General features: G+C 48.5%; 1 protein-coding gene across 2 annotated transcripts in view; it reads right to left on the bottom strand.

Moving 5' to 3' along the window:
* GNAO1 (G protein subunit alpha o1) overlaps nucleotides 1-12,132 on the bottom strand; it is a 148,584-nt gene that overhangs the window by 3,254 nt on the left and 133,198 nt on the right. The window contains exon 7 of one of the 2 annotated variants that reach the window (XM_030512213.1): nucleotides 326-479. In XM_030512213.1, the coding sequence (XP_030368073.1) occupies nucleotides 326-479 (154 nt within the window). Of the gene's footprint in view, nucleotides 1-325; nucleotides 480-3,007; nucleotides 10,249-12,132 lie in introns of those variants that run through there. The other variant, XM_030512214.1, reaches the window with a different exon arrangement.

Below are 12,132 nucleotides of genomic sequence, written 5' to 3'. Positions count from 1 at the left end.
GTCAGCTCCCGGCAAGGCTTCAGCTTTCCACAGCTTCCTGTGGCCAGGCTCCTTAAAGCTCACCTTGACTTTGACCATCATCTCTTGACTTTGATCATCACCTCTTGACCGTGCACCTTTGCCACAAGAATTGAGTGCATGCAGGACACAACCCCTCCCCGTTAGTGGTGTGCTGGAGCCCCACTGCAGCTCTTGAAGGTGGGCAGTGCTTTTGCGCCCCTAACGGTGCCCTGTCCCCTCTGCCCCCTTTGGGTTGAGTCGCAGCCCACATCCCCAATGCTGTGGTGGTGGGCTCACGCTGGGCTGTGCTAGTCCCGGCACGTACCTGTGTATTCAGGGAAGCAGATGGTCAGAGGTGATTTCTTGATCTTCTCAGCAAATAGGTCTTTCTTGTTGAGGAAGAGAATGATGGAGGTATCGATGAAGAATTTGTTGTTACAGATGGAGTCGAAGAGCATGAGAGATTCGTGCATGCGGTTCTGCAATGGGGAGCATGGAGGGAGGAGAGGGGAAACAGAAAGGCAGAGAGAAAGAGAGAGTTAGAGGAGAGGAGAACATCTTCCTGAACCGAAATGGTTAGAAAGCAAAAAAATCTCTGAAATAAGACAGTGGTAATTGTGAGATAGTTACAAAGGTGGAGGAAATGGAGCACTGCTCTTCTGGGCTGGAGGACAAGGCACTGTGGAGGTTGGGGCAGATCACTGTGGGGCTGCTCCAGCAGAGCTCACACCTGAAGCTTCAAGGAAAAGCAGAAAAAGTCATTAGCTCATCACAGGCCCCACCTGAGGAGTATGGAAGAGGCCTGTGTCTCTGCAGGGGCTGGGCACCCCTGAAGCATTGCTTGCAGAGCCTTAAAGCAAGGATGGACAGTCAGGATGGGGACTGGGATGGAGGGAGTTCTGGCCACCTGAGGTGATCCTGTGGACCTGCCTGGAAGGGAACTTGTGCTGGGCAGTGCCATGTGGTGAGACTGGTGCCAAGGGGTTGCCCAGAGGATGGGACAGGTCCTGACCCAGCTGGGCCCTTCTGCCCCTGGAGACATCTTCAGCCTCTCATTGAAAGTACCCAGTGGTGGCCAGGCAGCTGCTAAGAAACCAGGCTGCGGGCTGCTCCAGGGGCACGGTCAGCACAGAAGGGTTTTAGTAGGAGCACAGGTAGAGGTAAATGTCTAAAACCTGTCATTTTAGGATTGGCCTTTCACATGTGGATAAAAGCCATGTAAAGCCATTTCTCCCTGTGCTACAGAAGTTGTTAACAGAGAGGGGTGGAGAATGGACATGACAGGAGAGGAAGGAGAGGTTGTCCTGCATTGAATCAGCTGTTGCAGAGCCCCACCAAGTACTCTCATGCTTCACTCAACCTGCTGCGGGGGGCTCTGCAGGCACATGAACCCATCGCTTTGTGGAGGTGCTGCTGGACAGGACAGGTACAGCTCTTCAGAAGCTCTCAAGTTTTCTGCATCATTAACTTAGAACAAACAGGAAGCCATTCCCTTGTGCTCCAGGGAGAACGCTGGGAGCCATTTCAGGCAGTCTGTGTGCTGCTTCTGTTGCACGTACACACCTAGTTCACTACTTGAATGTGCAAAGCTTCTGGTGCTGAACCAGGGCTTAGTGCAGCCTGAAGGCGCTGGACCCACTGTGCCCCTGTCCACAACCCCCTCCTGGGGTCCTGGCTCAGTGGCCAGCTGCTCACATGGGGTTTATCTGGAAAACCTTCACATGGAGCAGAGGGCAACAAGGATGCTCAGCAGCCACTGGGAAACCCACCTGCAGCAAACACCCCTCAGAGAGAGCCCCTTTTTGGAGGTGCACCGAGGGTGGTGGTGGTGGGGCTTTGGATTTGTCAAAGATTCAGGAGAACACACGTGTTTCCTAATTAAATGATGACCCAATTACACATCTTGGAGTTTTCCATGAATGTTTTATTAGTGAGTCACTTTATTAGCTACACTTCAACTGTAGCTTTTGCATGCAAAATTTAGCAGATGTCTGATTTTGTCTTGAAAGGCTTTGCGATTACACCCGTGGTTCCTTGACAAAGAGCAGTGAGGGATGGCATCCCTCACTGCACTTTCAAAAGCTTCAGGACTTTGTTTTATCCTTATCTTTTAAAAACAAAGAAATAAAAACCTTGTTCATGGAGAAAACAAACTGCCACAGAACAATGTGGGTCATCTTGACCTGTGGCTGCTGCAAAAATGCTGGGTCTTGAGGCTTTCATGGAAAGGATCCTGGTGTTTGGTGGTTTTTAGCTTGTTCATCCCATGTTGTCCCATATATGTATTATATTTAAATAAGGAACTGGTGGTGTTGGAGGACCAGCTGAAATAAAGCATGTGCCTAGGGAAATGAAAATCCCCAGTGCAGGGAAAATAACCCTGATGACCTGAACAGGAAGTTACCAGTGTCAAAGGTCTGGGCAGGACAGCATCCTGGAGGCAATCTGTAAAATACCCCTATATGAATATGCAAAGAGCAATCCTTTTCCTCTTGGCCATCAATTTTTCTCAGGGCTGGCCTTTCATTTGGATCTGCAGGATGGGATGTGTGGGAATACGTGCCTGAGGATGGGTCCAGCTGAAGTTACATCACTGGAAATCGGTGAAGCCAACAGGAATCATGGTTAATTTTCCTTTGCTGAGGTTTATGGAAATTTTTCTCTTGGTTTCTTCAAGTTCTTTGCTTCTACTTCATGTCTCAAATAATGGAAGATTGTGGGTGGGGCAAGGGACTGCAGGAGGGGAAGGGTAATTTCAAGAAGCCAAGGAACAAAGATAAACCACGATAAAGTTGTTCTACTTAAAAACAAAGGGGGACAGAAAATTCCACCAAATACTTACATAAAATTAAACACCTTTTGGTCATAACCTTTTCAAATTCTTGATTTCAGGTGAATGAGGCTGCGGCAGATAACTGACGTGTGTGTATGTGCACGGAGCAGATGTAGGGTAAATAACAAGCTCGAGAAGCTGGACACACTCAAGGGAGACACAATAAAGCCACTCTCACACTAGAAAAGAGCTGGCACTTTATTAAGGTTTTGTAACTAATAAATACATTACGGACAGCCAATAAATTATTACAGTAACTAATGCTCTATTAAACCCATGGACAGTCACTCTTCGTACAAAATTACAGTTAATAGTTTGGGCCATCAAACATGCAGGAGAAATGGTTCAGCGGGAAACCAGCAAAAGGAAAATGGTGGCAGCCTCCGGCGATCCTTTGGGAAGAAATGTGATGGGGAGGCAGGGTGATAGTCACTTGTCGAGCTGAAAAGGGGGAAAGGGAGGTGGGGAAGTAGGGGTGAGGATGTTAAATTAGGGACTGGGCTATTTAATGTGGCAATGGTTGGTCTTTAAACAACCCTATTTGAGCGCCACAGGGTTGCTTCTGCACTGGCAAAGCTGGTGAGACTCAGGCAATGCTGAAAATCATGTTGTTACTCACTATGATCTCCTCTCCCCACCTGGAACAGGGGGTTTAGTCCTGGAATCACTTGCGTGCACTACGGGACAATCAGGATTTGCCCAAGGAGAACTGGGCTGTCCTCTCTGGGAGATGGTTTTGCCCTATCTCCAGCTCCCTCCCCTCTCCCTCTGCCTGCACGGTGCTATCTGGGAGGCTTTGGTCCTCCTCCTCTTATTAACACATCAGTGCTTAAGGCTCACGCTTGTGTTTGCCAGCTAGCTTTTGCAGCACAAATAAAGGTCTCACAGGCTGCTGATTTGGATGTGAGTGGTCCTGTGAGAAGTCCCTTTCCATAGTCACGTTCTCAGCATAACATCTGATATAGGTCACGTACCTGTATCTGCCAGCATCAGTTACCTGTGTCATTGCAGGAGCTCAGAGATTATAATGGACACTCAAGTCTCGGGGTGCTTGGGGAGAGTGTTTCTGTCTGGTCTCTCCTCCAGAATGGTGGAGGCAAGACTGTGGTCTGCTCTTTTGTGCCACCTGGACAACATCTCTGCTCTCTTGTGTGTGCGTTGGGGATACAAGTGTGTATCCCCAGGTGTGGGTGGTCCAGGATGATGCTTAGTAGCATCATCTCCATTGACCTTGGTGCATCTGGCATCAGACTGTAACGAGTGTTTTAGTCTCCTTGGAAATGGTGGTGGAGTTTTTGGTTGTAAGCCTGAAGACAAACCTGGCCCATGACAAAGACACAAATACACTAGTACTAAGCTTCTCTAATCGACTTGACAAACAGTCAGCCTTGTTCCCAGGAACTCAGCAACTCTCCCTAGCTCCAGGAGCTTTTTTGGCCACAAATTGCTCAGACCCGCTACACAGGCTACTAGTGCAGGGCTGGTCCCTTTTACAGCATCAACTGCAAAATGCCCTGTGGGTGATGTCTGCCACCCGCAGCTGAACCCTGCGCCTTGTCAAGCAGCGACTGGGCACAAGGGGATGTTTTGGCAAAAGGACACCTGTGTTCCATCCTAACCTCCTGGGATTGCATTCCTGGCCCAAGAACAAAGCCTGTTCCCTTGCAGGCAAGCACTGGGCCTATGCCACAATAGATTAAAACCACCAGATACATTTCAATGTACATTACAGTATGACTGCTGTCATTAATACTTTTAGTGTCCTGTAAAACTAAATCACACCTACCGAGGAAACACGGCAGCCTCCTCCCAAGGCTGCTCCCCCCAGTGTGGAGGGACAGGGTGGCTGGCCGGCTAGGAAAGCTGAAGGCAAGGAGCTAATTCTGATACAAAACTCCTTAGAGAGATTTAGCTGGCGGTGTTTCTGGGAGGGTGGTGGTGGGAAGCCAATGGGCCCTGCGGGAGGGCAGGGGCAGCGGGGACAGCACGGTGCGAGCAGACGGAGGGGCCAGGTGGCCTGGCCGAGTGTTCCCACTGCCCTGCCGCTCTGCCGGGCCCCTCAGCCCCGGGTGAGAACCAGGCTGTGAGCTCTGTTTGCTGAGCAAGATCTGGCCTTTGAAGTGTGTGACTCTATTTTAATGTGTGCTTTTTATTGCTAGTTCTCCAGACAAGCCAGCTTCTGCATCCTCCCAAGGAGCAGTGCTCTACAGCTCAACCCTGAAGCCTCATCTATGGGCTTGTTTCCAGGCTTTCCTTCTACAGGTTTCTCTATGATTTAAATTGAATAGTTGTTCAAATAAAGGAATAGTTGGTGGGGTTTTTTTTTTCTTAAATGCATTAAAGTCATTAAAAACCAAGTCATTAAAAACCTTCTGCATTCCAAAAAGGGCATCTTTTGCAATTTCCCACATTAGCTTTGAAGGGCAGCAGGGTGTATATACAGCTATTTAAATTCTGTGCTTTTAAAACACATTCCCTATGCCCTGGTATGATTTCTGATGCAGCTGTGCCGGTTGCAACATCCCTGCTACATGGAGACTGCAAATTAAATACAACTCAGGGCCTCTGAGGGTCTGGATTCAGAGAATCCTGATTGCAAAGCATAAGGGGCCATTAAGAAAAGGGCTTTTGAAAGCAGGCAATGTATTCCAAGGTCTTCTTTCTAGGCAACTGCTGCAAGGATTGTTGCTGGTACTTAGGAAAAGCACAGGGCAAAAGATTGCCTGCAGAAGGCACATCTGTCAGAGAAGGCTTAGGAGCATGCAGAAAGCCAGCAGTGAGTAATGCTTTGGCAGGCATTCTGAAGACAAAAATCTGTACACGACCATCAAGTGGGAGAAATAGTAGTGTTTAACACTGGAAGCATTTCATCTTCCAAATGTTGCTTCCAGCCTATGTCAGTGAATCCTCATGACACTTGTGTGAGGGAGGGAATGTCAGCAGCAGCAGCTGAAATTAAGCTTTAGGCACACAATATGCCAAAGAAAATGACAGAAAAAGCTTTGTGTGGCAACATGTTCTCCTCTTTTTCTCCCTTTTCTCTGGAGAGGGTTGGACCTCTCAGCCAGAACGGCCAGGCATGGATTACCTGAATCCAGCCTGGAGCACAGCACCGGCACTCCGAGCTGGCACTGGTGACATGGTAGCATCTGGCAGAGTTTGGGGTTGAGTTAATTTAAATTATCTTTACCAAAATATTCCTGTGTGCTCTATGCTGGGAAGTCCTGAAGCCTTGGCTTGGTGCTGCCTGCGCTGGGAACAGCTTCTGTTACTTATTTGCTTGGATAAAATGTCAGCCACAGCAAGGGGTGGGAACAGGAAATCTCCAAAATTCCAGTGCTAATGATCGAACTCTTCTGACAGAGCTTAACATAATACCTGCCTCACTGCCAGCACAAGCACTGCACTCTGGGTCTAGCAGTTACATACACTTTATGTACCTGTCCTGGGTTCAGCTGTGACAGTTATTTTTCCTAGTAGCTGGTGCAGTGCTGTGTTTTGGCTTTAGTCTGACAACAATGCTGATAACACACTAATGGTTTAGTTGTTACGTAGCACTTACTGATCGTGTGTCACTTGTGCTTTTGGTGCTCAATGTGGGACCCTCCCTGGCTGGGGCAGGGAACTTCCGAAAAGGACTGTCGTGGTCTAAGCCCAGCCGGTAACTCAGCACCACACAGCTGCTCGCTCACTCCCCATTTCCCCCCACTCCCAGCAGGATGGGGAGGAGAATCAAAAGAATGTAAATCCCACGGGTTGAGATCAGAACAGTCCAATAACTAAAGTATAATACAAAACTACTAGCACTACCACCAGTAATAATAATAATGATAAGGGAAATAACAAGGGAAGAGAATATAAACTAAAAAGTGAAAGGAAAAAACCCAATAAACCCTAGTGATGCACAATACAATTGCTCACCACCACGCTGACTGATACCCAGCCTGAACCCAACAGCGATTGGTCCCTTACGGGTAACTTCCCTCAGTTTCTCTACTGGCCACGACGCGCTGTGGTATGGAATACCCCTTTGGCTAGTTTGGATCAGGTGTCCTATCTCTGCTTCCTCCTGGTTTCTTGTGCCCCTCCTCACTGGCAGAGCATGAGAGAGTGAAAAGTCCTTGATTGGGGTAAGCGCTACTGAGCCACAACTAAACATTGGTGTGTTATCAGCATTGTTCTCAGCCTAAAGCCAAAACACAGCACTGCACCAGCTACTAGGAAGGACAGCCAAACCCAGGACAGTACCAAATGTAACCAATATGCAGCTTTTCAGCCCTCATTTTGACACCCAGAGCACATTGGGATGCTAGGCGTGACTGGTGGGACCCGGCCACCAACATGGGACAAGCTCCAGGAGCATCCCCATCCCTCTGCAGCTAACTCCCTGCCTCTCCTGTGGCAGAAGCTCTACCCCATTGCCGTTGGCTGGTCCCTTCCAAGGAACCAGGCAACTGGGCAGGTGCTTCCTATTGGGAATCCTTTCTTTGGAAAACCTTACCACTGACACTTCCTGAGCTAAACCAAATACAATGACACGTGCAGGCCTTGTGTTCAGTGTTCCTTTGGTTTATGGTTTATGGTGGTACAGCAGTATGCTGGCACTAAATGGAGCTGGGAGAGGGGCTGGGACCTGGGAAAACAAGACGTGCAGGCAGGATGTGGCGTGAGGAGCAGAGGGACTCCTAGCTTTGCTGGCTGGACAGTTCTCTGTGGGAGCTAATGCCACTGGAGGTATCTTAAGGCTGAGATGGTGAAGAGAAAGGCTGTACTCAGTTGTGCCGAGCAGGGGAGGCAGAGACCTGGTGTTATTGCCGTTAGTGTCCAGCAGAGCAGCAGTGGGCCCTCACTGTATAACACTGAAGAGAGTTTTGTCACTTCATGCTATTTAGGAGGTTACTGACACAGCTGCCAACTATGCTGGCTGTGAGATGGTTACAGGGTGAAAGCCACCTTGTTTTCCTCTGCAGGCCACCCCTGAGCCCCAGGGTGCTCCCCCTCACCTTCTTCGCTGGGGTTTTGTCAAGATATCCCACGAGCAGCGTCCTGGCAGAGTCCAATCTGACAGCGACTCTCCTCTGGCTCCCTTCTCTTCCTGCTCTCCTGATGCCTCAACCTGCCTCATCTCCCTTCTGCAACTTCTCTCCAAAACCATCCCCCATCCCAACTTCTCATGCTGGTCCTCTCCATCCAGTGCCACCATACCTGCGCCTTTCCCTGCCTCCCACACACTGACGCTCATCTGGCCCCTTGCCTTTGGGCTGTGCTGCTTTGGGCTGCTCTCACACCATCTCTCCTAGAGGGGCACAGCGAGAAAAGAGATATTGTCCCTCTTAGGCACTGAAGAAAACTCAGACCTCCTGAGACCTGAAGGATACCCCTAACTCAAGCTCCCAAGAGAAGACAGATGAACTTGCAGCTGGCCTGGAAAGACTCACGTTTTCCAGGATCATGGAGTGTAAGAGAGGCAAAGAAGAGGCAGGGATCAACATTGCCTATCTGCCTCCATGTGCAGGTAGGCTCTGAGTGGGACCTTGGAGGTGGCTGTCCCACCCAGACACCAAACAAGCTCTCATGGTGGACTTCTAAGGGTCCCTCCATGCTCCCAGAGGTGACACCCCACCTCTCACACTTCCCTCCACCTTCACCCCAACAGTACCAAAGCTCTTGGTGATGGCAGGCAGATGGCCACACGTACCTCAGCCCAGCCATGTTTGTCCTTATATCCCCACATTTGGCTGTGCTGGGCACTACCCTTGCCATTTCCACACCTCTCCCCTAGCCCTTTCTTCCTCCCTTCCCTCTCTTTCTTGCACTTTTCCTTCCTGCTCCACCACTTGGCTCAGATCAGCTCCCTGAGTCCTCCCTTGTTACTACATGGCCAGCATAAACCATCCCTCTCACTTTAGATATTGATGAAGGGATGCCCTGACTGGAGGCACCAAACCTGGAGCTGTCTCTCTTGGATGCCCAGGCAGGAGATGACACAGGCAAGCTACCTGATTCTGCTCAGCCAGGAAGGATCAGAGTGCAAGGTCAGGCTTCTCAAGGGTATTTAGATGTGATAAAAAGCTGCAAGGCTTGTGATAAAAAGCACGCCTTGCTGTCACCTAAGCATGGTGAGGTTTCCGAAAGCACCTCTCTGCATTTCAGCTACTTGAAGGTCAAACTCTGCCTACAAGAAGCCAGGGCTAAATATTTTTGGTGCACCCCAGCGTTTCAGGGCTGAAGTTTGGAAAGAGATGCTGCGTGTCTGCAGGAGCATTGGTTGTGCTGGAATCACTTAGGCTGGGAGGTGCTTTGGGAAAGGTCCTGGGTCTCCAGCTGGCATCCCTGTGCATGGGGTCCCCATCAGGATGCAATCTATAGAGCATCCTTGCTGCCTATGCTCCAGGGGTCCAAGACCAGCTGCCACTGTCCAGCAGCTCTGTGGCATCCACCAAAGCTCCTCAGAAATGGGTTACTGAAACCACTAGACATATTTTAACATTAATTTAGAAAAACTTGAGGTAAAACTGTTATCGACAATGAATGCTTTTGGACAAGGCTTAGTAAGTTTTGTTACTGTGTCCCTCTTACTCAGACACCAGCAGAACTCAATATGGCTGTTTCACTTGTTCAAATAGCTGTCTGGAAAAAAGGAGAATATACAAATCCAAGCTGTGGTGGCTGCATTCAACACCAACCCCTCTGGCTTTTGGATAGGAACTGGAGCCATAAGCTACCCTCAAAATGATCATATTGCGTCTAGCACTTCCCAAAGAAATAGTGTTAAAAAAAAAAGTATATAAATAACCAGAATCAAAAATATCCCCTAATTTCAAGGAAAAAAGAAGTTTCGGTTCCAAACTAGACTGTTGCTGACCAGTATTTTAAGGCTTTGTTTCTTTCTTTTTTTTTTTTTTTTAAACTGAAGTATTTTTGGCATTTGGCGGTTGAAATGCACTTTGTGGGCAATGCGTTAGCTCCCTCTACAGCATTGTGAATTGGGACGGAGGAGTAGAGAGAGGCAGCAAGGGAGCGAACGAAAAATAAACCAAACCAAAGTAAACTGGGGCTGGGGAAAGTAGAACTTGCTGCAAAGTTTTCTGGGACAGAAGGAGTGATTTATGGATTTCTTCCTCATCATCCTCTGAGGAGGAAAAAGAAGAAAGAGAGAGGACCTGTCCGCAGGACCGGAGGATGCTCCTGGCGGGTGCGAGGGGAGGAGGGAAGGAGGAGGGTGTTTTAGTAGAGTCCGCAGCCCCGCAGGTTGTTGGCGATGATGACATCTGTGACGGCGTCGAAGACGAACTGGATGTTGTTGGTGTCAGTGGCGCAGGTGATGTGCGTGTAGATCTCCTTGTTGGTGGACTTGTTCTTGCTCTCGTATTGAGCCTGGATGTAAGCCACCGCCTCCGTGAATAAGTTTGGGCCTATAAGAGAGCCAAGGAAAAAGAGCTGGTTAAAGCAATCCCATAACCCTAAATCTGTAGGGTGCCTGCAAGCACCCTATTGTAGGGATATGGTGGGCTCATACGGGGCTGATGCAACCCAGCCACCCCATCTCCATCTCAGGGATCCAGCCAGGATTGCTGCAAGGGAGGAAATGCTCTCTGACTACCAGCTCAGCTGTATTTTTATGCTGGGTTGCTGTTTATAGTCTACAGAGATTAAATGGATGAGGGAACTGAGTGTTAGACAGGCTGTGATGGGAAAACCAGCAGAAATTCCACATCGTAATGACAAAAAAGAGAAGAAACCTGCCAGGAATGCAGCAAGTGCTTAACCTGGAGAAAAGGCTCAGCTTTTGTTTCATTTTTAGACTTCGTTATTATATTTTCAGCTTTTGATGGAAAAGAAGAGCTAGAATGTCCATGAATTGAGGGCAGTGTTGGTAACTGTGCCCTCCTTTCCCTGAAGCACTAAGAGAAAAGGACATGAACAGATCCAGCCTCTGTTACAGCGCAAGGTGGGGTTTTCTCAAAGAAAATGACACACAGTGACACACAATATAAAATGTACCTCTTTTTGAGGAATTAGGATCCCAGTACAGTCTGCTAGAGCTGTGCCTAAAACCACACCATGAGGAGCTTTTTGTTTTGATGTATAGCAATGTCTGTGCCAACCTTCTTAACCATCAGGTTGTGTTAAAAAAGCTCAAGAGCAGTCATGCAAAAGAGCAGATCCTTTCTCATCTGTCCAGCCTTGACATTGGCCACACACAGAGCTCCGCTCGGGTACCTGCTTTGGTCTGATAAACTCAGTTTCTCGGGCTGGCCTGGAGTGCAGCCCTGGAAGGCTCCACTGCTAACGCTCACGGATCCCTTGCCCTCTGTGATGCTTTACTGATGGGAAATGTGGTTATCTGCTAGAGAGAAGCTTACTTGGGCTTGAGATTTGCTATGGTTGAAGGCTGCAAGTGGGAAATCACTTGCACTTAAATGTATATGCACTGCTAATTGAAGACACAAGCTTATGAAGTCCATAAGACTTGAAAATATGCTTGAAGTAAGAGAAGCAAAATGTTTTCTGAGAGGAGGTTATTGCATGAAGACCTGTGTAAAGAATTTGGGAACAGTTCCACGTGCTGTGCACAGCCAGGAGGGTATTTGATCAAAGGGAAGTTGGTTGTTCAAAGGTGTAAGGATTTAGGTGCTGGATTCCTTCTGGGAGAACAGGGAATCACTAGTGCCAGATTGGTTTAAAACACGGCCTGGGTTCTGCTGCTGCTTCCCTAAGTATTGTGGGTTAACGCATGTTAAACACATGAGTGAATTAACGGGATGGAAACAGTCCGTGCTCCAGCATACAGCAAGCGAATTTGTGGATGCAGTCTTCTAATAATTCTGTCAGCAGAACTAATGGACATCAGAAACCTCATTTTATTAAAAGCATTTTGTGGAACCTACTTGTAATGTAGAAGGTCCACTCATTTGATTTATAGGCTTTCATCAAATAATTCTTTTTAACTCCAGGGCAACTTTCGAATAACGCTTTTTCACAAGGCCACAAGGGCTTCACCCTCAAGCTGTGGCCAGCAAAGCAGGGATGAGTAAGCTTAAGTGTGTGCTTGGGTCTAAAGTCTGGGCTTAACTGCATTGCTGAACACCCGGGGTGAGATATTCTTCACCTCTGGTTCAGATCCCTGTTGGATCATTTGGATAGACTTGCAGCCTTCAGACTTCCAGACCTCTCTGGAGAGAGACAAGAGGTCTGTGCAGAGTCCCTGGCATTGTGATAACTCCCAGCTTCCAGAGCAGCACCTTGAAGGAATTTAGAGCATCTTTGGGATACTCTGAGATTTGGGAGGACTGGTT

Source organism: Strigops habroptila, chromosome Z, assembly GCF_004027225.2.
Source record: "Strigops habroptila isolate Jane chromosome Z, bStrHab1.2.pri, whole genome shotgun sequence".
NCBI lineage: Eukaryota > Metazoa > Chordata > Aves > Psittaciformes > Psittacidae > Strigops > Strigops habroptila.
The sequence above is the reverse complement of the archived record's forward strand: the minus strand, read 5'-3'. Positions and strand labels throughout refer to the sequence as shown.